This window comes from Falco rusticolus, chromosome 8 (genome assembly GCF_015220075.1).
Source record: "Falco rusticolus isolate bFalRus1 chromosome 8, bFalRus1.pri, whole genome shotgun sequence".
NCBI lineage: Eukaryota > Metazoa > Chordata > Aves > Falconiformes > Falconidae > Falco > Falco rusticolus.
In genome coordinates, this window is record NC_051194.1 from 45,541,535 (window position 1) to 45,568,545 (window position 27,011).

The 27,011-nt window shown below is 46.2% G+C and overlaps 2 protein-coding genes across 5 annotated transcripts in view; both read left to right on the top strand.

The window, feature by feature from the left end:
* Window positions 1-3,816, top strand: part of MAP3K20 (mitogen-activated protein kinase kinase kinase 20) — a 92,902-nt gene extending 89,086 nt beyond the window's left edge. For all 4 annotated transcript variants that reach the window (XM_037396410.1, XM_037396412.1, XM_037396408.1 and 1 more), the window contains one exon: window positions 2,156-3,816. In XM_037396410.1, coding sequence (XP_037252307.1) covers window positions 2,156-2,835 — 680 coding nt within the window. In that variant the 3' untranslated portion in view covers window positions 2,836-3,816. The remainder of the gene's footprint in view (window positions 1-2,155) is intronic.
* A 9,540-nt stretch (window positions 3,817-13,356) lies between these two features.
* On the top strand, window positions 13,357-23,162 carry CDCA7 (cell division cycle associated 7). Its single transcript, XM_037398292.1, has 10 exons — window positions 13,357-13,463; window positions 15,103-15,243; window positions 15,641-15,751; window positions 17,184-17,441; window positions 17,887-17,964; window positions 18,702-18,887; window positions 19,289-19,429; window positions 19,862-20,011; window positions 20,590-20,726; window positions 21,042-23,162. Exons 1-10 carry the CDS (start codon window positions 13,443-13,445, stop codon window positions 21,070-21,072), a joined length of 1,254 nt encoding a protein of 417 aa, XP_037254189.1. The 5' UTR covers window positions 13,357-13,442; the 3' UTR covers window positions 21,073-23,162.
* The last annotated feature ends 3,849 nt before the right edge of the window (window positions 23,163-27,011 follow it).

Genomic DNA, 27,011 nt, shown 5'->3' on the forward strand with positions numbered 1-27,011 from the left:
TTACCAGGCAGCGTGAAAGCTGTGCCTCAGCTCTACCAAGCCTTCTGGCCTGTCTTCTTTACCAGACCACCCACCTCAGATTTAAACCGCCACCAAATCCAAGCACAATGATAAGGATACCTGTCTGAGAGGCTAAAATAACCAGTAGTGAAGGTACTACCTCTGTGGGCTGCCACACAGAGCATTTAACTCATCATACAGAGTTGGTGGCTCAGAGGCCACATGAGGGAGAAGCCCCCAGCCCACAGGAGGTGCGAGGCAGCCCACAGGGCAGTCAGGGAGGTTCCCTGATGGGCAACTGGTCCCTTGGCTGGCGACTGCAGCTGGCCACAAGGAGCAGGGACTGAACAGCCTGAAGACACTGGAGGGAGCTCCGCGTTCAGGACAGCATCGGCACTGGTCCTACAGGGCATGTCGTGGCCACCTGAAAGCTGATAACATGTGAAGACCCAAACTCAAGTCCTGAGCCTGCTGCCTGCAGGTTTATGAGTCCTGTGTTTTACGTCCACAACCTGGGTAGGAGGGCACGTGGGAACGGCAGAGGAGATGGTGTCTAGTGAGTACATTTCAGCATGCACGTTTCTTTTGAAACCATGACTTTCAAGGAGGTTAAGAAGCAGAGAAGGCAATTCCCATCTGTCTTTCCATGAGAGGAGGTTCCTCTCTCAGTGCAGCTAGAGCTATCTGCTGTGGTGGTGTCACGCTCGCACCTTGACAGGAAACACAGTTTCCTTTTGATGTATTTGACATTAAGTTGAAGTGATTTAATTCTCTTAGGATTCAAACAAAGTCTGGGGAAAGGAGGAATGGAAGAGACCATCCATTACATCTTAACAGGAACAATCCTAAGGAGGACAAAGCCGCTAACCAGCTCCCACAGAACTCCCCGCAGCCAATTGCAGCATTGCAGCGAGAGGCAGAGGGCTCACAGCATGCGAGTTTTTCCCTGGAAAACCAGCAAAAGGCGAGATTAGAGCTGGAGTCTTCTGTTGAAGACAATAACATTTCAGTCATGTTTATGCTGCTTCAAGCTGGCAGGGTTATCCTTTCCTGTTGGAATGATTAGCAATCTTTAGGGACAAATCTCTCTAGGCCAAAATAATTCAAGCTGCTGCCTATGGGTTTTTGGCCAGAGCTGTGGCCTTGGATAAGAGGAATTCCTGGTCTCTGCTCTACCCATAAAGTAGCAAACTAGGCAGTCCTCGAAGTTCAAATGGAAAATGTACAACTGTTGTATCTGCTGTAGGCTTTCATGCAAACCACAGGACTGAGTTTCAAAAGCACTTCAGTCTGATCTCTGGGAGCTACAACTTCTGTTACAACCCCAGAGCTGTGACAGGAGGTGTGAGGGAACTGTAATAGCCCAAGTTGCTGACAGTTAAGCACTGCCTGAGCTATCCTGCCTGAAGCCAGCTGCCTCACTGATTTTCCTAAGCTGGGGCTTAGACTCAGTATCTGGAGCATGCAAAGTAGATTGACTTCTGAATTTGTAGTAATAACAACAGCTGAAGTGGCTCTGGTTGTTGTGGTGTGTAGCCCTTTGAAGAGGAAATGGAGTGAGAGGAGGGAGTGTGGCTGCTGCAGCAGGGGTTTGCGCTGGGGTCTGCACTGCCTCCGTCTGCGCTCAGCTGTGAGCGGTGTGACTGTGCTGGCTGGGAGAGACGCAGGTGGAGAGCAATGCAGTGGTGCCAGCACCTTGGAGTGCCCACTCCATGCCTGCACTGGAGGTCTCCAGGCTCTTTTGCAATGAAAGCTGTGGAGAAATCTGCCGAGGCTGCCAGGAGCATCACAGGAAATGTTTAAAATCAGGTTGGGTTAAAAACACTGGGAGGGACTTGGGAGTGGGAACCCACCTGAGCAGCCAAATGGATGGTTCAGCAAGCGTCTTCTAGTCTAAGCTCCATAATCAGCACTGGCATCATAGATATTTGCATCACTTGCTATTTTAAAAGTCCAACATTGTGTTCAACAATAATATTGAACATATTCAAAACTAGGACAATTTGCTGCAAAGCTGGGAGGGAAGGGGTGCTTTAAGTTGTGTTGAGGTTCTTTCAAGAGAAACCCTGGTACCTAACCTCACACCTTTGGTAAACCAGGGAGCAGTTTTCCATCAGTTCACAGAAAGCTGACTCCATTTCTGTTTCCCTGCCAGGTGTGGACAGCCAGTGGATGCAGACACTGCGGATGCACCAAATAGCGAAAGCCATTTCTCTCCAGCACGGCCACCCGCACAGCCCAACCACCGTCACCCACTACCTGCCCTACCTTCACAGCCAGGACTCCTACGCTGCTGCCGTGAGGAGGACACGTGGCCCCGTCAGTTACCAGTTCACATCCATCAGCCACTCCAGAAACTCCTCTCCCCTCTCGCACGGTTTGATGAGAAACCTCTCGAATCTGCAGCTGAACTCGAAAGGCAGCAGCACCTCCAGCACAGCCTCTGACACCCCTTCGGAGAGGGACAGGTCTGCCGGCAAAGGCCGGAACACCTCGCACAGCGGTAACTCCTGCAGCTCCTCGGACGGGCGGCACAGCGGGACCAGCTCCCCGGTGCCCCCCCGGCACTCGGGAAGAGCTGGCAGGACTTCCTTGCCAGCAGCCCCCCCGGCATACCAGCACCGCAGGTACCCCCGCGCCCCCCCCCAGCCCAACGCCATCCCGGGCATGCCCCCGCAGGGCGAGAGCGAGCCCAGGAGGGGCGAAGGGGAGAGCAGGGTCGGCGAGGGCGGGTGGATAAGGGTGCAGCACGCAAAGAAGCCACACAGGCAGGTGGCCGGCAAGGCGGGGAGGGAGAGGCCCAGGGGGAGCTGGCGGGGCCGGAGGACGTTCTGAGGACGGTGGTTGCCCCTTAATTTAACTGAACGTTCAGCCTAGAGAAGATGTGCCTGCTCCTACTCAATTCGCCACATGGAAGCCAGACTTCGCATCCTCGCTGGCCGGTGCGGCCTGGGGCCTGCCGGTGGAAGGGGAAGGCTGCCCACCTCTCCTGTCACGCTTGGTGCCGAGGGATTTAATCTGATTTTCTCCCCACTGTTTGGCTGCTCCTGTTCTTAGCTGACTGGATATCCACTGATTTGCTTAATATTTCAACAATAAAATCAGTAAGGCATAGCCAGGTGCCACAACAGAAGGCTCTCCATTTCATCCTTAAAGAAGGAGTTGTGCTGCTACGTCTCCCCTTGCCTTGCTTACATCTCCAGATGCCGAGTCCAGCTCTGAGCAGGGTCTCCCCACCCCTTGTTCCATCTGCATCTGTCAGGGCTATAGGAAGAGGTCGTATTTTTATCAGATGAACATAGTCTGAAAAACAGGAACACAGGGAGATTTTCCTGCAGGTCCACTCCAGTAGCTTTACTTCTCCACTTCAGCTCGCCATCCCCTCTCAGGAATTTCTCACCTTGCTCTTTACTAAAAGCCCCGATACCACTGAGCACGCTCCATCGTGTACACAGCTGTAATCAGAAGGAGAAACAAAACCTAGGCTTTATTCTTTTGAGGGGAAAAATTAAAATAGAGGGAGAAAAAGGCATTGCCTTTATCACAGTTACATCTGTCCCCACTGAGGTCTATGATAGCATTTATTCCAGGGCAGCAGGAATTTTTAATTGAATTTTTAAATGTGGCCAGACTGTGTCGCTTTTGTCTTTCAGTCTTTAGGTAGTAAAGGCAAGGTCAGCAAAGTTTCTGATTAATGTGGTCTTTAGCTCCACTGAGAACAAAGACACAGCTGTACACTCACTTGACATCAGAAGGTTTCTTCATGGCCTTTTCACTCCAAGTTGATTTCACACAATTAAAAAGGAAAAAAAAAAAGTTAGGGTTTCCCAAGATGCAAGAAGGTGAAAAAAAAAAGGAAGACACAGATAAAGGAAGCTGAACCCAAAGAACACATGGTACCCTCTGAAAGCCAAGAAACTGTACATTAGAGATACCTTTGAACAAGGTGCTACATACAATCCATGCCAACCAGTGCTTGCTGGCATGCAGTTGTGAGCAATGCTGGAGGAGCTGCCGGCACATCACCCCCTCGATAACCCCTATCACCATAGCCCCATCACTGAATGTTCAAAAGGAAATGTAAATTCCCTGCTCCACACAAAGGCCACTCCTGGGGGTATGTGCAGCTCTCCTCCCTCTGATTCCCACCAGCCCCAATGAGGGCCGAGTCCCGTGGTGGGTTTCTCAACACCTACTTGAGTGAACTGGGACATTTCATGAGATCAGGACAGGGTCCACCAAAACCAGTGGAGCAGGACACAACTGATAACAAGTGTCAGGAATTGAATCTGTCCTTTAAGCAGCTTTTCCTCTAACAACAGTTAGGAGCAGAAAAAATACTAGGAAGCTTTACCTGGAAGTGAATGGGACTGCATGTGAAGCTCTGTGATAACAAAGCTTGCAGCTTGCCTGTGGCTTCAGAGTGGTTGAAAGCTGGTTAGTAACCCAGCTTCTGGCCCTGGTTTATTGAACCTGACAACTAGTTTGGGGGACATAGACAATCCACCATTGGGTGTTTCTCTGACACAACTTAGCAGGAGACCGGGATTTTTCTAGGTTGGGGAATCCTTCCCTAACATCTTTTGCCATGACCAAAATGGGCCGGAGGGTACCAGCTGATGGTAACTGCCACTGAGAGCACTTGCTAGAAATGAGCTTGTGTTACTAAAATTTGGATATGCATCTTGGGACGTAAGATCAAGTTTCATGGTTGGACCTCCACAAATCCTAGAAAGAAATTGCAGGGGTTTGGAAGGGCACGTTTCTTTCCCAAGGTGATGAGGATGGTGCTGTAGTTGTACAGGCCTGAAAACAAGGCCCTACCGAGCAGACGCTGTGGGCTGGTGGTGGCAACTCAAGATTTATCAGCTGCCTATGGCTGATTGTCAAGATGTCCAGGAGGATCCTTCTGCTGTTTGTAAGCAATTCAATGCTGTGCCTGATTTTAATCTGCAGTGTACCGTCTGTCCACATCTGTCATATTAAAGCGTTCATTAACATCTAAAGGAGGAGCGGATGGTATTGATCACACTTATTAAAATTAAATAATCAAGCAATAGTAACTGATTAGAAATCCTCTTGCATCAGCATTGCTAGTTAAAGCAGCAACGAGTGAACTTGTTGAAAAAAAAAGTCTCAGCAAGATCTAGTTTTCTATCTCATTTTTATCACTCTTAATGTGGCTACTCCTTACTCCTTATCTTGGTAATAATTCATTATAAGTCAAATTAAGCTTACATTTTCACCCCCCAGTACTTTTTTCCAAAGTACTTTTTCAAGCAATTTATTTCCATGTTTTACCAGCATGCAGCTGTGCACAGCAATGTAGAAAGTCGGACTGTCTTGGGCGACTACACTTCAGCAAATGTCTGCTCTTTGGAAAGGAGCCATGCTGGTTTTTTTTATCTTACAAGTCTGTTAAAGCCAATAATATTTAAGTACCAGTATGTCTAGATATGCACACTAGGAGCTGGACACACTGCCATCCCATCCATATACATGTCCTCGGCAGTGCTACACACCTTCACTCCGTGGCTGATTCTGCAAGTGGCACAAGTACCACTGCTGTAAAGCCACCCCTTGTTTCCCTGGCTCTCCTTTCTCTTGATCTTCGTATCTCCAAGCACTGATGTTGCCATTTTCTTAATCCCCAAAAGGTACCTGCATTTTCCTTTTCCACAGTTTAAAATGCTCTGGATGGTAAGAAGTTAGCTCTGGGATGGCTGCTGGAATGGATGATGAAAAATAGCGGAGAACTCATAAAGGCAAATTGAGAACTGGACGTCCAAAGTAAGTGAGTATTTGCGTCCAATGGGGAGAACGTTTACAGAATCAGATACAGATTTTCTTTTTTTTCTTTTTTTTTTTTTTTTCCCCAATGAAAGTGTGAGACTGACTGTCAGAGCTTACACAGAATCTGTTTGTTCGTCCAGCAACATTTTACTCCGGATCTTGTGGGAATCACAAGAGTTGCCCACCTCCCCCTGGATGCCAGACATCTGCAGAAAGGTTTCAGGGTGAACAGCAGCGTCTCTCTCCAGCTGCTAGTTCTTAACCCTGCCAGTGCGATAGGAGGGAGAAAGCGGTGCTCAGCTCAGACAGGAAGAGCTGGTTAACCTCAGCATTATGGTCCTTGGTTTTCTGAAACCTTACAGGCTTTCCCCGCTGCAGCTGACGTCCTCATGGCATGATCAAAAATGATGCTGAGACTTCTTTCTTTTTCTGCCAACAAAATGTGTGATTCAATTTTTTACGCTTTTTTTTTTTTTTACTTTCCCATATATCTAGTAATGTCTTCAAAAAAATGAGAAAAGGAAAACAGGAGGATGGAGAGTAGGCACTTAACACTGAGGTTAACAATCCTTCTTTAGCTCTGCAAGGTGTCCCAGAGCTGGGTCTGACCCTGGTGGATACTGGGGCTTCCTAAGTACACAAATTTCCCCAGCAGTGCTGTGGTACCTGCTCTACTGTCAGAGGGACTGGTCGTAAGAGGCAAGTGTTGCAGGCACCTGCTCCACAGAGGGACTGACAGCCAGCCCAGCAGTCTGACATGGTGCTGCATGGGGAAGAGGCCTAGAGACTGCGATCTGGGGGGGCATGTTCCCTGTGTCCTGCAGGTCAGTGGCATGTCTGCTGCTGTGCTGCAAACCACCTGGCGGTTCCAGCACCTGTGAAACTCTGCTCCAAAGCACAGTGGGCAGCATGTGAATGTGAGACTCCCTGGAGCAAAAACATTGCCCAGTCCTGCAAACACAGACTGCTTTTGTTCACATGCAGCCAGGGCTCGAGGGGCCTGCCCATGTGCAGCTTGCTTGACAGAGCCGAAGGCATTTCTGAAAGGCGCAGAGCGGCTCAGAGGGCTTTTGTAGCTGCTCATCTGCCTGGGTGGGAAGAGGATGAAGCAGCAAAGTAACCCGTCTCCCAGCTCAGCCTCTCACACAAGCCTTTCCTTGTCCCACAAAGCCTTTGCAAATTCACAGAAGGATGATTGTTGCAGAGGTGACAGCCCACTGAACAGTCCAAGGGGCCCCAAAATCATAAACAACCCCGGGCTGTTCCTCACCCTAACCCTTTGTGACATGAGTAGACTGTCTGTCTGTCCTGGGGCAGTGGAGCTGCAGAGGCTGCTTTTTGTGGCCTGGGCAGAAATTCCACCCAGCTCAGTGTTTGATTTGGGCAGGCTGTAATCTTTCTCTCTCGCAACATTTCTAGTTGTTGCTTTGGCCTCGTTGATTTCAAAAGATGTACCGAAACATTATGCCTATGCTGCAGGCATCAGGAAGATAAGCAAAAGTAATGGTCAGAGAGGGAAGATGGGGTGGCCGTCAACTCCTTTTTGCTGGGAGACGCGGCTGCCAGGGTTCCAGCCTGCCCAACTGCTGCCACAGTGTGCTGTACCTCTGTGCTGGGGGGCATGTGGTCATACTGACTGGGTGGGATGGGATGACCAGCTGCTGAGACCTGCCTGCAGCAGGGGGGATGCCAGTGACCCCTCTGTCTCCTCATCTACAGCCAGATCTCCGTGATGCCATGCCAGTGGGCAAAACACTGCCATGCTCCCAGGAACGGTGGCTTTCAGAGCTGGTGTTCATTGGTGTTGTTGCTGCTGGTCAATTATTTCCATGAAATGCTAGAGAAAACAAACCCAGTTCCTGTTCAGCTGAGAGAGGAGAGAGCCCATTTGTACCTCTCCCAGCCACTGCCATGGCTGAGCTAATGCCATGTGAGAACCTGCTTTCTCACTGGCATTGGTGTGAAACAGAGATGGGTATTTTTGAGCAATGCTTACTTTTGAAAGAAAATATTTGCTGCTGCAATTTTGCTCTTTGTAATCTTTTCCCACTGATTATTTTCTAGCAGTTGGCCATGTCTGACAGCAACGCCACCCTCCCTGGGCACACACCAAAACCCCATATGCTGACCACAACCTGGCGAGTTGCTGAGCTGATTTAAGGAGCAGAAGTTGCCCAAACCCTCTGTGTCCCCCCTCCCTCCTACTCAGAGCAACAGCCTTTGGCCAGGGCACCCCTTACCACTGTCCTCACCAGCTCAGCCAGTGCTGCTGAGGATCAAGCCCCAAGTATTTTAAGACTTTCTGTAAACTTGCTGCCAAGAATACTGGACCATGTATCAAAGACAAGCACTTGACTTTTTTTATTATGCCAGAGAATGCGCTTTGACATCATCATCATCATCATTATTATTATTATTATTACTACTTTAGGCTGGGAAAGTTGGCAGTTGCTTTTGTAACTATGGAAAAACCCCACTGAGAACCCCCCTGACATCCCATGTCACTAAAATGGAACCAAGCAGCTGTGCTACCTCTGAAAATTACATCTGACAATTATTTTCTGTATATGTGTCCACCACAGAAGGGTTTTTAAATAATATTCTTATCTAATGAAGTGCAAAAGCTTAGCAGTTCAAGCCAATTTGTTGCAAAAAGTTAGAGGTTATGGAGGAGCAGTCTATTACCGCAATAACACTAATAATGGTCAGCCAAGATCACATTTGAGTACATGTAAATACAGGGCATTTGAGATTAACATCTCAGAAGACAGAGGAATGGCACTGGGAGGCAGCAGCAGCCTGCGGTTCCTGGGAGCCAGGGGTGAAGCATGGGGCCCCTCTCTGCAGCTCCCACCCCAGCAACACCCCACCACTCCCACCCCAGCTGCCCGCCTGCCCCAAGGGTCAGTGCCTCCTCCTAGAAGCTCCATGAAGTGGTTTTGCAGGTGCTGACAGACTACAGACACGAATGCTTTGCCATGTAGAATGAAGCAGCTTAATATACCTGGGGCTCAACATACGCATTTCTTTCCCTGCCTTAGCAAGAAAGGTGAGGGCTCCCTGCAGCAGAGGGCATTTCCCTCGTGCTGTGAAAAAACAAGAAGGGCCTGAAACCTTGAGGTGTACCCTGGGGACCCCCAGCAGGCAGTAGCAAGCCCCAAGAGTCTTTCTACCTCTTGTCCCCCCAGCTCTGCTTCCTCTCTCCTGAGGGAGCTGCCAGCAGAGAGGTCCCTGAGGAGAAGGTTAAGCCACCGCCTGTCTCCACACTCCCATCCTCTCCCAGCAACCACATCTCGCTGAAGGCTGGTGAAGGCAATGCAAATCAACATTCGCTAAGAGGCAGTGGCAAAGCTTATATAAAGGGGCAAAAAACCAGACTGCAGTAAGTATTTTTTATTATTTTCTGATAGCCTCCTGTTTCCCACAGCTATGCATTTGCAGAACATTTTGTAAGCAATTTCTTTATGATGTGACTTAATCTATTTTGTGTTTTCAAAGGGAAATACAAATCAAAGCCCAAGAGTGAAAGGCTGAGATCTTGACCTTTTAAAAGTGGCTGCTGCATTTCAACAATAGCTACTTTTTGATCAACATTTTTTGCTCTGCATTTTGTGGAATGGCTACAGAATACTCAAATGAGCATTATAATTACATTCCCATAATGTGCATCACAATGCTCTAGGCTCCGAATGATCTGCTACGATGTATGCTTGGAATAACCATTAAGATTTCTATCAAAACTGACCACATTTCAGCCGTTCTCTTCGTGTGCTGATGGATATAGGTTCCTAGAAGTGTTTATCGACTGCACCTTTTCTCTCCCTGGACTGTATTTATTCCTTTGGTTTTCCATCTCTTATTGTTTCCATTTTTATGGTGTTGCCAGTTTGCATCAAAGAAACATGGTATCGAATAGGATCAGACATGACCACCTTCAATTCAACATGCAGGATGCATTTGCAGCCAGGCTTTACTAATAAGGAACATACAGCAAAGAACAAGGAGGTACAAACCTGTTAAATTGGAAAGAGAAAATCTATTTTTCCTTGGAAAGAGAAAAATGGAAAAATATACTAATTGCATTGTGGAGGTATTTTGTGGAGCTGGTACAGCTGGTCTTGGCTATAAACTGATTATATGTGCTAAATATTTTAATTTACATTTATTTAAAAAAATCTGGTTCTACTTATCAGAGCACAATGTCGACGTATTTACAGTAAAAAAGTACTTTATAAAAAATTATGTCCAGCAAACGTGTATAGGTCTAACTATAATTAAATCTCCAAAACTGGATATCCTCCTGCTTCTGTAGAAGAACAAGTGTCCTTCCTGGGTTGCAATCAATAGCAGGTTACCTGATTATACACCTTATTGTCTTTGTATAGTAGCGTTAGCCACTGGAGGGTGACATGTGAACAAATACATATGTGTGATTGGATCTTTTACAGAAACACACCTTTCAAGAGAGAGAAAAACAATTAGTGTGTGTTATAGGTTACCGATTTACAATTTACATCATAAATCAATGTCTGATTATTTTAATGCAAAATGTTTTTAGCTTAATTTTTTTGCACTAACAGTTTCAATAACACACTATAATTTGCTCAGATGAAGAGGTGATTGGACAGCTCTTACAGAAATTTTTAATTACTGTCATTAGTGGCTACAATCTTATTCTTTTCTATGGAGCTAAGATATGTGTTATTCCATTGTGCTACAGGTACTTACTCTGCAGTCGTGAGAATTCAAATTCTCCCTTTCCACTGGAATACTTGCATCTGTAAATCTGTGTCACTCTGCAAGTGCCATCACGATAATTACTAGCATCACACAAACATTAATAAATGTATCCACATGCTATTTTAGGCAGGTAGAAATTTATCACCCCAATTTAAAGGGAAAAAAAGGGGGGAAATAGAGCATAAAGTGTGTTGTCCATAGTCAAGATAGGAAGTGTGTCGGAGCGCCAGGGATAGGGCAGCAGGAGTTATGCCTCCAGAGAGAAAAGCTGTGTTGCGATGCTGACAGCCGAAATCTGCGGGGTGACATGGAGGACATCGCTTGTCCTTCGCGCCGGTGGACCAAAGGTCACATTTACTGTTTCTGACAATGGAGCTATTGTTGTTGGAGGTCTGTATTCTTGCTACTGCTTGAGGCTCCTAATATGTAAACAACTTTGATTCCCCCAGACAGATGCAGAAAGACGTTGCACGCTCAATCTACTGCACGTCCCTCTGTAATTTCAGCCGATTCCCTTAGATCTTCAAAGGGCTGCTACCGTATACTGACAACTCATTTGAAGGACTATTTTCTTGGAAACACCTGGTAAAATACTCCAGATAATCTTGCTGACACCCCGAGGAATGAGCTTGCCCTGTAGCTGGGCAGCAGGGAAGACAGAGGCTGGTAGTACTGGACAGGCCATGCAGGACCCGGACAGGCGGATGGAACAGGCAGGGATGTTTTCTTCCGCTCATATTAGCCTAACTTGAGTTAAATGTGGCTGAAAATGCAATGCTCATCTGGGTTTAGCTTTGCATGTCCTCAGCCATTGTAAAAAGGACAGTGGTGCTGCCAGCATCTCAACAAACATTATGAAACCTTTTCCGTCACAGTAAAGCCAGTTGGTAGGTTTGTTCTGCCCATCCACTGAGCATACATGCCTCGTACTATAAGAAGGGAAGCCGCTGCTCTTCACATACTTCCCATTTCTCTTCTCCCTTTCCTGCCCCCTTCTCCCCAGTCCTCTGTAAAATATGTGAGCTGACACACAGTTTTCAATAAACTAATTCTTTTTCACATATTTTTTAAAAAAGATCTGAAAATACGGTCTACAAAATGCCCTGTCCATTTTCCCCACAAACTCCCTGCTCTGGCCTATTAATTTGAAACCCATTTGACTACGTGTTGTTTGAAGAATGCTGTTTCCATTAAGCCTTAAATGGAAAATTGACCGCAGTTGGAAGTACGGATTCAGCTAGCTCCATCAGTACTCCGTAACATTTCATGTGGTGCTCTTAGAAGCTGTGAAGGTTGGCTACTTTTCTAGTAAAATCCTGATAATCATGGTTCAAGATGTTACGGGCTGTTACTGCTCAGAAGCTGGATCTCTTTGCCTATGCAAGTAAAGTAGTATTTGTAGGGCGGGGTTTTTTTCTGAAAGAAGTAAAAGTACATAAAACTTCAGGAAACACCACCCCCACCCCTGCCAGCTTCCCAGCTGAGCTGTCTTGTTTGGAAACCATCTGGGTAGCAATCCTCCACTAACAGGGATTTAGAGGAATCTAGTGCGGTCTGGTTGCCCGAGAAGCAGGTTTAGTTCATCTGCTTTTGTGCATGCACTGAGAAGTGAGAAGCCAGCAGTGCAGGTAAGTATGTAATTACAGGCTTCTTTCAAATGGACATACTTGTACACCACGGACTGCAGCAGGCACAGGAAGAGTAACGCCCACAGACAACAAAACCTCCACGAGGGCCCTTGTACCCTATTGTGCCATAGCCTATTTACAGGCTTTGGCTTGGAGACAATTTGCGGTTTGCTTTACACAGGCCCAGGCTGCGCATGGGCTGCACGCGCACGGGGCCTCCCTCCCTCGCCCGCCGCCGGGAAGGCACCTGCATAACCTGAGCGGCTGCATCGAGCCCTGCGCAAACCGCCGGATAAACGGAGGATTATAGCAAACACCGGGGCCACAAATCCCATGCGGCTACTTCCCCATTACCGTTGCTGCCAAAATAACATGTTTAACAGCTGCATTTGATTTAACGAGATTTACAAACATCACATAAAATGGTTTGCAACAACTGACGATCTATTTTCTTCCGGCCTGCTCTCAAGTAGTGTCTTGTTTGCAAAGCGCAAGGCAACCAAGCTCTTTGTGACATCCTGTTGGCACCGCTGGACTCTCCAGGGAGCAGAGGCCGCGGGTGTCACCGCCCTGTCATGGCCAGGCCGACCCGCGCCGGCGCGCCCCGTTGCTGGCGGCTGCTGCTGAGCAGGTTGTCCCCATGTCCCCAGCAGGCGCAGTGACCGCCCGGCCTCGCGGGCTGGGGCGCCCGGCAGCTCCGCGGGGCCTCGGGGCGCAGCGTGCCCGGGGGGCGGCCAGGGCGCGGACCACCGCCCCCCTTCGTGGCGGCCCCCCCCGCCCCGGCTGACGGGCAGGGCTGGGGGGCTGATGCAGAGCGGTGGCAAGAGACCCCGCTTTGGCACGTGAAATTAAAAACACTCAAACGCAGAGTCCGAGGCTAAGCGGGCTCCCCCGGCCCCTCACCCCGCCCCGCGCGCGCGCCCCTCCCCTCTGGCGCGCGAGTCCCGCCGCGTTCCGCCCGGGAGGTTTTCGCGCCATAGGACCAGGCCCTGGCAGCTACACAAACCCCGTACCGCGAATAAAAAAAAAAAAAACCAAAACAACGGGAACCCCCGCACTAGACGCTCCGGGGCACCCCGAGAGAGCTAAGGTGTTCGTAGCAGGGATGAACGGGCGTCCGTGGGGCGGGCACGCCGGGTGCCCGATCCCGACGGGGTGCGCGCTGCATCTGCCAGGACGCGGGCGCTAACGCGGGGAAAGCGCCGTCGGGCCCCGCCCCCCCGCGCTCCCAGCCGCTTTGGCGCGAACCTTCAGTTCCCCGCTGCTCGCCCCGCCGCCAGCATGGCTCCGCCGCGCCCGCAGGTGAGCGCTGCCCGCGGCGGGGGGCTGCCCGCTGGGTTCCCGGGACGGCTGCGGGGTCGCCGCTGCTGGCGGCGGCCTTGGTGCCGCGCTCTCCCGCGGCCCTGCGGGGTCTCACGCCGGGCTGTGGGGAGGGTGCTGGGCTCGGGCGGGGCGGGGTGAAGCGAGGCGAGCCTTTGGGCTGGGGCTCGCCGGGCGCCCCGGGGGCAGCCCCGCTACGCAGAGCGGCAGCCCCGGGCTTGCTGCCCCGCCGCGGCCCTGGGGCTTCCCGTGCACGGCGGTGCCCTCGCCCGCATGACTGGGGTAGAGGGCTCGGCTTTGGAGCCGCTCTGGGCGTGGAGTAGGCGGCCCGGCGCCCCCGTCTTCTGCCCCTCGCCTCGCAGCTGCCCCGGCCGCCGGTACGACCGGGGGCGGGAGGGCGGTGGCGCGGGGAGTGGGCTGCTAGCGGGTGGGTGGGGGTACCTCACGGGAGGGGGGAGGCGGCCCCGCCGTGCGGGCGTGGAGCCCCCGGGCTCGGGGGAGCGGGGCGGAGGGGGTCGCTATGGGGCGGGCGGCCCCGCGGTGGGCGGCCCCAGCCTAGCGGGAGGCGGGGGCCGCCGGCCGCGCCCCGGGCGGGAAGGCGCGTTTTTGGGCCGGTGGCGACTGCCGAGGCTCCCGGCCCGAGCTTCGCCGTGCTGGCGGCCCGCCGGTGCTTCCCGGCCTGCCGCGGGGGCCCCTCCGGCCCGGCGCTCCCTCAGCCGCGGCAGGCGACGCCAGAAACCGCCGCTGTTGTGCCCGGAGCCCGGCCGGGTTCCCCGTCAGCACCAGCAGGGCCGTGAGGCGGGGGCGAGCCTCGGGGCGGCTGCGGTCCGCGCCGGGAGAAGCAGCGACCTGAAGGGAGCCGGGGAGGGGGAGGGGAGGCGAGGCCTCGCCTCTCTGGCCCTGGCTGGCCGCTCGTCAAACCCTGTTGGTGGAGGGGCGGTGGGGCGGGCGGTCCCAGCGGGCCGGTAACGGTGAGCCTTGGGCAGCCACCAGCGCGGGAGCGACGCGCTCGGCCTTCGGGCCACTGCCACCCTCGGCCGGTAAAATGGGGCGCTGCCGGTGGGAACGTTCGCTGGGAAGTAAAAACCTGAAGCCTTTTCAACCTAGTAATAAAATCAGCAAGAGAGCAAGCTGTTGTCTAGAACGGTTGTTTCAGAGCTCCTCTATTTTGTGAATATGGTCCTTGGCTCCTTCCTTAACAACTGCGGAGTGTTTAGTATTTGCCTCGCATAAAAAGTAATTAAATCAAAGCAGATTTCCAGGTACTATTTGTGTAGTTGTACTTTGCTTTCCAGCATTGCTTGTGGTGGAATGCTTATGAAGGATATGATTTTTGTGTATATTTCTACTTGGCTGTTTTATAAAAGAAGTATTTCTAAATACTGAACAACATGCATTTGTAACAACGATAAGAAATAGAGCAGAAACTATTCCCATTTCTAACTTTGGGAATTACTTCAAACCTGTGATAATTCTGCTGACCTTTGTTCACATCCTAAACATCCTGTTAAACATCCTAAAATGTTCAAACCTCTTAAACTTCAATGTAAGGTTATTCTTAAAAGCTAGTATGCTACAGTAGTTCTCTCTTACTAATGCTGTTGCTGTTGCCCTTTTGCAGCGCCAAGGTCGTTCAGGAAGGAAAAACTTCACAGCATTCCGAAATACAGCGTTCCGAAATACAAAACTGATTCCCATGGAAACATCCTCATCCTCTGATGACAGTTGTGATAGTTTTGGTTCTGATAATTTTGCAAACGCTGTAAGTACAGTACAAGAACAAGTAAAACAGAATGTGCACTGCTGGTAAAGCTTGCAAAAATGTGAAGCAGGTAAAGTTAGTAAATGTGCATGATTAAAACTGCTTCCTCTGCTTATGTTTTTGTATAGTAGTTATAAATCTGTGCTATATGCTGTAATTTCATTTTGCTCTTCAGCTATGCTTCTAGGTAGTTGGAAATGGATTAGTTAGTTATTCTAGCCTTTGAAATATCACCTAACCTAACATGCCTTATAATTTCCAGCTGTGGTTCTGAAACCCCTTGTTAAATGCCTTAACTATTTTTTCTTTATTAAAAAAGCTATTTGCTTATATTGTACTTGTAAATGTGAATCCTTTTCTGTACAACTTCGGTTAAAGGCTATTTTATTCTTCATAGAAACGCAAGTTTAGGTCGGATATTGGAGAAGAACTGGCAAAAATTTTTCATGAGGCCTCTGATGATGAGTCCTTCTGTGGCTTTTCAGAAAATGAGATTCAAGATGCGTTGGTAAGACAGACTGGTTTAGTTTGCAATTTTAAATTTAAATTCTGACATGTTATTAATTAAAAATAATGGCAGCTTCGGCTTGAAAGTCAAATAAAGAAGCATTGTTCTATTTAATGTACAGTCTAAGTAGCCATTCATTTCCTTTTTGCTTCTGTAAAAAGCCCACAAGATCCTGTGCTTTACAAGTTCAGAATACAATCTGCCATACGGATTTTGAAATGGAAAACCTCTTAAAACTGCCCTTGCTGGATGTTACTCTGTTAGACTCAATATTCCAGTTTTCCTCAATGGGAAATGTTATGCTAGCCCATGGACTCCAGCAAACCTGAGGAAAAGTCCTATGCCTATTGACATACAGTCAGACCTGCACTCTTGGCAATGTAACAGGAAATGCTGTACTTTTTTAGTAGTAGAAAAAAAGTGGTAGGAGGTGAAATCCACCTTCCTGCTTTTCCTGGACAGCAGTCCAAGAGCAGTTTTATTGCTTAAAAAGACCAGTAGTTGGTATTTAGTAGAGAAAGCAGAAGTGGTATCATGTTTGATGTAAAATAGGTTCGTTGTAACTTCAGAAACATGCTGAGGAATGGCTAGAAAAGAATAACATCTGATTGGAAGAGGACGAGTCTGAGTTAAATAATACGCAACAGTAAAGAGAAAAAGTAGGAGACAAAGGAATCAATAACTACAGACAATGGGCAACCAGAGCCACATACCTGGTTTAATAAGATCCTGTGCAAATAAGATTGCTATTTGAGACTGACAGTCTATGCAAATGAAGCAGGAAGCCTGTTGTTAACTTATGAACAAAATAAGACAGTCTTGGAGTCAAAGCCTATTGTAAAATGGACTTTTTAACTAAAGAATTTAATTTCTGACCTTGCTGAACCCTTGGCTCTTGAGAAAGTTGTAAGCGAGGCATCAGAATTCAAAGATATGAAAATACTGGGATTTTATTCATAAGTATTTCATTGGCTGTAGAAGGAAGTTTTCACTTGACGTTGATACTGAGAGAGGATTATTCTTGATAGCTTACAAACTTTGGTTTGACCCTTTGAAAACTGTAGGTTTTTTACAGCCAATTACAATATGTTGCTATATGGAGCCCTTTAAAGGCAATACTTTCTCACACTCGCCTACAGACTGTCTTTGCTTAGACAGCTAAGACTGCTGCAACTGAAGTCAAGGTCCTTTTCTGATGTGTTGCAGCATTACAGTGTGGCACGCTGTGAGTTTTTTTATCTTCATGCCCTGTTCTCCCCTTGCCCCCTTATACACCCCACCACACACACCCCCAAGTTACTTGAGCACTAGGACTGGTGACCTAAGTGTCAATAGATTTTAGCCAGGTAGCGTTTTTAACAACCCCCAAACAAAATATTGTTGAAGATCAAATCACTTGTATTTATGTGTTTCCATTCTGGTTTGTTCACAGAAACTGGAATCTGATTCAGAGGAGAATAACACAAGTACTGAAAGTAAGTTAGCTCAGAAAAGGCAGAAATGCCCAATTCCTCTAAAAGTAGCCATGAAGTTTCCACCTCGAAGATCAGAGAGGAGGAAGGGTGAAATGGAACCTTTTCCTGAAGAGCTGGTGCCTGCTCCAGATTCAGATCCAGACTCTGACTCTGAAGAAAAGGGTGCCATGTTTTTAGAAAAGAGAGCTTTAAACATCAAGGAAAACAAAGCAATGGCAAGTACTCAATGTTCCCCTTGGGGGTCTCTTTACTTTCCCACCCCCACTCCCCCACCCCCGCCCCTTGACTCTTAGGGGACCTCTTTGGTTGTCCAGAGTAACTCTAATGGGAATTGTGTGAATGCATTAAGAGGAATTTACATTCCTGATACTTAAATCTGATACTTTATGCCCACTGGCATGTGAAAATGTGGAGGCTAAGTACTTCAGTAAAAATCCATAGGCTGCAAGCCTAAAGAACAGGGCTTCAGCATAATAAGCTTGAGCATTTTCAAATTACTTGCAGTCACTAGAACATAAATAAGACATAAAAGTAAAAAGTTGAAGAGTGACTGTTTTCCGCTAAGTAATTGTACTTCTAGCCAATTGCCCTAATCTAATAGTCTGTAATGGCACATAAACACCCTTTTAAGGCTCTGCTTCCTTTTCTTTCCCTTGTTAGCTTGCAAAACTAATGGCCGAGTTGCAAAATGTTTCTGGTATCTTTGCTGGGAGAAAGTCATTGCCAACTGTCAGTCATGTAAGTATAAACTTATTATGTTTGCTTTCAGATTTCTGATGGTCAAATTCTGATGTTATGAAACAAGGCTCTAATAAACCATGTAAATCAAAGTCCAGTTCAGAATTTTATTGCTTCCTAAAACAGGCACCCTCATTGTGCGATTCTCTTTTGATTTGCCACCGTATAAAGCGAAACAGATTAATTCATAAAGGTTAGGCATCTTCACAGGCCAATAAAACTAAACAAGGTGTGTGTAAATATGTATTTATACGAAGGTTGGAGGTAAGGGAGGCAGCTCAGACTTTGAAGCTCAAGCCTGAATATTCTGCGAGTTTGGAATCTTGAAAAAACCCCTGATGTCTGGCATAACAAACTCCTTAAAGAAGGTTGGGTTGTGAATTGGCAGTGTAATGAATTTCACTGTTAATTTACCTGTAAGCTCTGTGAAGATGGGAACAACACTACAAGTCACAACTCCTCATAGATATGGGTTCTTCTGCTGCATGGGGGAATTACTGTATCTTACACCTCCACAGATGCAAAATTGCTTTTGATTATTTCTCTGCAGCTTGCAGAATGCCCAAGATGAGTTTGCCTAGGATGTTTTTATCTTGTGTTTTCTGATTTGGGACGGGGGAGATTTGCTTGTGGGAAAGACAGAAGGAAGAGGTGTCTTTCAGGGGAGGAATTCATAGCAGGAACAAGAGCTGTCTGGGTTTTAGCCTGTTTAATTAAGGGCTCTTAAACTTTGCCAGGGGCCAAAGCAGATTTCAAGGCGTTCATTGCCCAGAAGTGCTTTGAGGAGGAACCCAGACCGAAGTTCTCGGCCTCACACAAGATCCAGGTCCCTCATAGAAGGTCCTCCTCTTTTACCGGAAGAGGAAGATGATGACCGGTACATTTTAGTGAGAAGAAGAAAGATGTCTGATGAATACCTGGAGGTAAGTTGAGGTTCTAGCTCTCCGTTTGCAGGTTGATCATGAAGGTGGTTTTGTATCAAGGAAATAGCAATTCATACATAACTGATAAAGATTATGAGTATGCCGTTGCCTGGGAAGAAATACAGAAAATAGCATGTTGTATGTGTTCTCTGTTTTCCCTTGCCTTATCTTTGAAAAATCACTTCCTCTTGCACTCCAGCAGGAATTAGGCACCCTGAAGGTGACAGACCCTAGGAAAGGTGCTAAAGCTGCATCCATATCTTACGTCTTTGTAAAGATCTGTTACCTCTTATTTAAATATGATAGGTGCTTGAGACTTTGGCATTTCTCTGAAGATCCTCACATTGTTTTTGTAGAGGTTTTGCTGAAGCTAATACAAAAGTGTTGTCTTCACTATTCAGCATGAAGCCCGAACTTCCAGGAGGGGTTGTCGTGGTGCCATGGCTTTTCCACACGTTGTGCGTCCAGTTGAGGAGATAACAGAAGAAGAACTGGATAATATTTGTGGATCTGCAAGAGATAAAGTATATAACAGGACCATGGTAAGTATATTCCAGCTTTGTGAAATGCATACTTTTTGAAGTGATTTCCTGCTTGTGGTTTAGTATCAAAATAGAGCGGACTCTCTCCCACTGAGGGGAAGAATGTGTGTGATTTCTGGGAGAAGTATGCCTAAGATCTTGAGATGTCATCTGTTGTCTTTCCCTGAATTTATAGAATGGTCTTTACCAAGCCAATTAGCTTGCTTTCAGCCTGGAACAACTGTAGTACCTAAGTGATACCAGCCAAGGAAAGTGAGTAACAGATACTGAAGGTGCAGTGTTACAACAGTCTTGGTTCAGACTTGCAGGGTGGCTTTCTGTTTCAGGATAGGCACTGCTAGCTGCCCAAGAGATTGCTTGTTAAATGCTCTATTCCCCTAACTCAAGAGCCATCTTTAATGTCTTGTTTCCTGAACTGTTCCTGTGTTCTAGGGATCCACCTGTCATCAGTGTCGCCAAAAAACCATAGACACCAAGACAAATTGTCGTAACCCTGATTGCGTAGGAGTGCGGGGCCAGTTCTGTGGGCCATGCCTCCGCAATAGGTATGGAGAAGACGTCAGAACAGCGTTGCTGGATCCAGTAAGATACTTTTAATATTGGCTTTATTGTGCTTAACCAATGCATCTCTCTGCTCAAGTTACTCGTAGCTTAAGAGTTTTAGCAGGGGAACTGCTTACAGTACTGTAGTACATAATGCAGTCCTAGTTTGATTCAGACTGACTCACAGTAGCTTGTGTTGTGTAGAAGTCCTTGTAGTTAATGCTTCTGTAGCTTTATTTGCAGGAGTTAACTATGAGAACAGAGCTCCAACATTTCTGTATTTGAGTATCAGAATAATGTTCTCTTTTGCCTTGTGTTAGTGCTTAATGCCCTACGGAAAGAAACCGTATTGTGGACAAAGTACTGTTGTTGTGGGCTGTGAAAGTGGTGCAGGAGTTGAGCAGGGTGGCATGCTTCCTGTGGTTATGTGCAAGGCAGGCAAAGGAGAGTTTAATGCCTTACAACTGAAGAATCTGCTCTTGCGTCGGTTTAGACAACTTTTGCAGCACTGATGTTCACAGCAGAACTCTGTGTGGAGCAGGGCCTTTTTGAAGTTGTGGATGTGAACTATGTATATTCCAGTTCGGTTAAAAAGGCTTGTTCTGTCTTCCATTTAGACCTGGAGGTGCCCACCGTGTCGTGGAATCTGCAACTGTAGCTTCTGCAGACAGCGAGATGGCCGATGTGCTACGGGTGTCCTGGTCTATCTGGCCAAGTACCATGGCTATGACAATGTCCATGCCTACTTGAAAAGGTAAGTATGCCATCATGTCAGAGCAGAGTCAGGCCACCAAGTGGGATAAGCAGCTCAAAACAGGGAGAGGAGAGCTCTCCACATCCCAGTTTGTCAGGTAAATCTCAAGATCAGTCCATATTGCCTTTAGAATAATCTGAGACTTCGCCATATGATTTTTCTGACATCTTGGTTCTTAATCAACACGAGCGGTATATCCACTCAGTCTTTTGGCTCTCAACTTCAGTTGTGTTCATTGTCAGGGCTTCCACTAATTTGTCAGTTTCCAAATAGTATTTTGCCACAAGCTAACTCATGTTTCTACTTGTCTTTCAGTCTGAAACAAGAACTTGGAATGGAAGATTGAAGCCGTGACTGTCTTTAAATTGCATACTCTTTCACCAATGTCATATTATTGCCTACAGTGAATTGTTTAATCAAATGAGACTACAAAGCCAGTGCTGCCTTTCTCTTCTCTTCTGGGTAAAAAAGGATAAAGAACTTAAACTTGTCTCAGTGCAAATAATCCTTGGGAAAACTGTTTAATGAAGGTCTTTGCCCACAGGCCATTGTTTGCTTTTTAAGCAGCTTTGCAAATCAGATAGCATCAGTCCTTGCTTTCATGCCAATAACCCTGCCTGCCCCCACCCCCAAAAGGAGATAGGGTCTTATTCATCAGTGATCTGTGCTGCAGGTGTATTCATGCTTTGTAGTTGATGACAAAAATATACAGATGTTCTGAAAATTCAGGGCACTGTTCCCCACTGAACCAAGCACTTCAGGCCAACTTCTTCTGCAGTACAGACTCTTACTGAACATAAATGATTCAACAGAAGCTAAAATTCTGTAAAACAACAATGCCTTCTTAAGGTCAAAAGGGAAGCCCTAAAAGTTGTGGCTGAGCAGTCTCCAAGCACCAATATTTATACTCAAAGAGCATGTTGACCATTTTAAGAGAGATTCGCAGAGTGACTGAAAATGCAGCAGGGACAGTCCAAGGTGGCACTTTGTATTTTTGTTCAGCTGGGAGGAGGCTGCTGGTGCAAGCTTCCACAGTACCAGCACTACCACTGCTGCATAGTCATGACAGTGACATGAATGTACTGGTATGTGTTGTGGACTGACTACTCTGTCTAAAAACAATCTGTACCCTTTGTTAAATTACTGTGTTTGTGGGTTCTCTTCTCCCTGCTCTTTTTGCAACTGCAGAACTGCTGCTTTGCAGAATCGGCACTGGTCCTGGGGAAGAGGAATGCTTCCAGGCAGGGCTTGGCATGTGGCTGTTGGCCAACTACAAGTGGATGAAAGATGGTAACCTGTTGAGTTTGGTTATTAGGAAAGGGGGCAATGACAAGCAATGGCTGGAATTAGAAGCCTGAATTTTTTCACCTCTAAAAATCAAAGACTTTCTAAACTACAGTCCAGCTTAAAGTGAGTTACTCTTCCAGTTGCATAGTGGCATAAACATAAATAGACAATGTTCTCAAGGGACACCCTCGTTTTAGTAATGGATGAGAACAATTGCCTCATCAAAAAGACTTTTAAATTAAAATAAATAAAAAGGGAGATGTGGTGGGTTGCATACAGTTTGTGAGCACTTAGAGATGTGGTTAGTGCTGTGGTCTGCTCCTTAACAGTCCAGCCATATTTCTGTGTCTGAGTCTGCATTATTGTAGAAGGCTATTCTGCATGATGTTAATGAACCATGAGTACAGCAAAAACGGAGTTGAAGAGTTTTAATGTGCTGTGTGTGTGGATGGGGTCTTGTGTACTCAGTGCTGTAGAAAAGAAGATGCCATGAAAACTGCATCTGGAGGACCACAAAGTGTATAAAAGCGCTTAGTTTGGTTATGGAAACTACTGTATAAGCTTTGTATAAGGTTTAGAATGTAATGTTAATAAATGTACAGTCAAACAGTAGAAGAATCAACTTGCTTTTATTGAGCAATAGAACAAGGCATGGGTTTAGACTTAGACTTACCTGCTTGTACAGTATTTGTGCTGTGTGTATACATAATGATCCACAGTTTATACCTTACTGGAGATTACATCAGTATGTGGGGGAGGGGAGAGGAATTTAGAAAGAAAAGCTATTTATGTCTCAGACTTGCAGTTCTGTTTCATAAATCATCTGTCCTATTGAAAATCTCCTATCCTCTCTTTTTTTATAGTGTGAAGAGCTGTGCAATCTGAGTTGGAGAGTGCTTTACTCTCTAGGTACATTTTGTGAAGAAGGAACTCTAGAAATACATGTTCTGAGAGATCAGAGCCATTTTTAATTTTTTTTTTTTCTTTCTAATTGCTGGCCTTGCCTTCTGATTGCTACAGTGTTAAAGAGCCGAGCTAAAAGCAAACCTTGCATCATAACCACAGAGACTGCTGTATTTGGGTTTACTCAGATCTACAGCGTTTGGTACAAAGATTTTATTTTGAAAATCAAAACTTTCTGGATTAGAATTTTTGCCTGTTAACTGTTTTTAAAAAGCCCACTAGAGCTGTACTTAAATTTTACTACCTTTCAGGTAAACTTTAGTTGCAAACTAAAGGAGTCAGTTATTTCTGTTGTTATACCTGGGGGAGCAGTTGGACTAGGACATCTTCCTCTTCCCAGCCCCGTGTCCCTGAACCAGGCTTGCATTGATATTCATGCTGCTTGGATTGTATTGTTTGGTACCTGATGACTAATTTGTGATAGAAATACATATGTGCTGAGTCCAGGCCAGATATAGACTTCAAGCACGTGTGCTATGTGCTTACCCTTCTGCTCTTTTTTTTTTTTTTTTTTTTTTTCTTTAAACTAGTTGCCTATGTCCTGAGCTGAGAAGGGTGAGGAGGAGGATATCATCATTCTGGACACAAGTAAAAAGTCAGGTGCCTGCTGCTATATATATATTTTAAATTCCGCCCCCCACCCCCGCCAACCAAACTCTGAAGTAACTTCTCTTGGGAGCTCTGTGCTGGAGCAGAGAATTACTTGGGGGGGCCTGATTGCAGGCTGACAGTGCTGAAACTGTGTTTGATAATTGTGCTGCTTGCTTTTGCGTCGGTGTAGCTGAGTCTAGAGAGAGGAGTTAAGTGTGACTCTGGCAGAAGATTATGCAAAGCCGACCTGTAGTTGAAGAGGAACAGGAAAGAAGTGATCAAGCAGGGTGACTGAGCTGTCCCAAGATACTCTGTACTGGTAAAACCCTCATGTTGACTCTAGCCTAAAAGTTTTGTGTAAATGCATCACCCTTCATCGTGCTGCTGGTGTAGTATGTTAGTTTATGGTTTATGTGATGATTTTGAGGTGTGTCTCAATACACCTTTTTCCCCAGGCCTCTATACCACGGCTACTTTTAAGTACTGTTGATACTAACTCGACAAAAAGTTAAAGAGCTTATGGATTATATCTGCAGCAAATGGGCAGCAATTTAAGAAATTTCATGTGGAAAAGATCCTAACTCTTGTCAGCTTTCCAAAAAAAAAAAAAGTGCATGGAAATAGAGTATCACCATTAAAGTAAGAACAGAAGAATGAATCTCATGTGTGAGGTAGAATGACTTGGTTATTGGCTGTATGACTTTATTCTCTCACTACTCTCAGCTCTAGGGCCAGGTGACGTTGCGCCTAGGTCTGACACAGCTGCTAATTTTTTTTTAACCTGGTATAATTCTTTATAACTGCTAGAAATAGAATACTGGAAAGAGTAATAGGCAAATCACATTCCAGTTCCTTAGACCTTTGTTCCTTCTGGTGGGAAGGTGGATGGGAATGGCCTTTGTGGCTATGTAGTAGTCTGAGAGAAGTGACTATGCCAGAAAGGTGAGTGATAACTGCTTTTTTAAAATAAGTTAAATATGTAAATAAACCCCCAAGCTTGCTTATGAGTAAACTTATCATTGGTGATAGTATCCACTGATGGAATTGGCCTAACCCACCTTACTATCAGAAGATTCTCTTAGACTGGTACATGTTAATAGATATATTATTTGCTTCTTCCTTGTCTCATTTAGCCACATGCTGAAGCATTAGGTCTCTTTAGATCTTGAGAGAAGGATTTTTGTTGTCTTTAGCTATTAAGCAGGGTTTTTTTCTTTACAAGTTAGTTACAAAAACAGCATTGAAGTGTTGCTTCACAGGCTGATAAGTAGCATACGCTGTACATTCCAGAGCAACATGCTGGGCTGCAATGGAAACCTGTAAACTAGGTGTTAGTTTTGGAAAGTGCCTCCCATCCCTTCCTAGCCTCATGGGCTAATATACCTTTATTTTGTCTGCCAGAAACCTAAAAACGTATTTTAGAGAGAACAGCAAGGAGATGGTAACAACAAAGCATCATCATCATTTGCTTGGGCAGGCTAATGGGATCAAAAGGCAAAAGTCTAGTCAGAGAACAGCTTTCAGTGTTCCAGGGTGAGGGAACACAGCTGACTTTGAAACCTTATCTGTAACACACAATGTAGGTCTGAAGCATTTGGCAACAGAGTCACCCACTGACCTCTGCTGGCATAAACCAGTTTGTTCTCTTACAGCTTTTTGTTAGTGCAGCTCTGGTATGGCTAATGGCGTAAGCTAGTGTGGAGATTTTGGAAACACTGCCTGCTGTTCTTTCATGTTCTTGGCCTCGCAACAAAAACAAGTGAGTAAAAGATACAGCTTGCTTTGCCGAGTATAGGCTGGCCAGCCTATGGGGTCCTGAACACCAGCACCCAGGTAATGCCGAGCTGTGTGGTAGATGGGATAATGAGTGTATGGGCTCCAAATGTTGAGAGGACAGAATCACGTTTTCACAGGTCTCACCCTTCTTCCAAATAATTATCCTGGGGCTCCTAGGTGGGTGTCAAAAAACCTACAAACCCTTTTGAGGTTGGGGTGGCAAACAGGAGGGGAATTGTATGTTTGAACCCAAAAATACAATGATCGGTGCAAGTGGTGGTAGTCTGAAACTGGGAGGTGAGGGAGGAATTGGGATTCCTGTGGTGACTGATACTTAGAAGAAGTTGTGGATAATGAATTTGTATGAAAACATGTCTAGAGCACAGAGCTACAGTCATGTTAAACAAGATCTGCTTGCTGCTATTTGGTATGGGCTCTCTTCCAGCTAGAACTGGTCAAGCTCAGGTTGCAGGGATGGAAGACAGTTCTGTTAAATGAAAAAAATAAACCAAAAGTCATGGTGTGGTCAGGATGGGGTAAGAAGGCATTGCATCTGTCTCTTTTATTAGTACTGTTTTAGTAGTATTTATGCTGATCACTTGAACTAGAAGAACAATGAGTTGTAGATCCTGCTGCGTTGAGCCCTATTCTTACAATCTTTCCCCTGGAGTATGTCTGCAGGTAAAACTGCCGGCTACTCCTGAGAATTGAAACAACATCCTTCCTGTCTGTTAGTGTCATTGCAGGCAGGCAGAATGAAACTGTGTGCTACGTTGTGTCAAGAGGTATAAGTAGCAGAAGCCTATGGCAAGCATCCTGATTTTCTTTTAATCATGTACACAGCAATGAACCAATCCTGCCAGCACTACTTCTGGCCTTGCTTTACCTCCTTTTAATTTGAATGTCCGTGTAAAAGTGGTATCTTTGTAAGTTACTACATAAACTGGGTGTTCACAAGACTGCCACCAGGGCTGAGGGTGAGAGGGCTCCCACAAATACAAAAATTTGTGGTGTTCGTGTTTTCAGAAAATTAGCAGATGCATCTCCTCCCTGAATATCCAAACAAACTCCTGTTTGAAAATAAAGCTACTGGAAAGACTATACTGAAAATGTAAAATGTAAACATTTTAAGACTTCAGAGATACTTGGATGTTTTCTGTTTTATTATATAGCTGAAGTAAAGAAGTTCAATCAGTGCCAACCATTTTGTTTAATACCTTGGAGATTCACCATCTTTAGATGTGCTATAAAGTTCCAGATCTAGAGGCTTATCCTATATTATTACTCAAATGTGAATGAACATAGGCACTCTTATCTTACGTGATTCTGTTCTTGTATAGCTTATTAGCAGAATTTAGCAGTAGGAAAGATCCTATTTCTTAGTGCTTTTGTGCTATGGTTTTTTTGTTGTTGGGTGTGGGGGGGGTGGTTTCGGTTTTGGGCATTTCTTTTTGAGGCTGGTTGTAATGTGAATACAAGTGATAACAGTGAATCATCAGGGAAAAAAAACCCCTTTGGAAATAAGCCAGAGTCAAATTCTTTTCTCGTGCTCTGTTCAATCTGCTTCCTCTTTAAAAGAAAACTTTCACATTAGCAGAAAAATAAATGCTTAGCCAGAGTTCTTTTTGTGTCCCTTTCAGCAGGGAGAAGGGGATGAGTGTGCCGAGC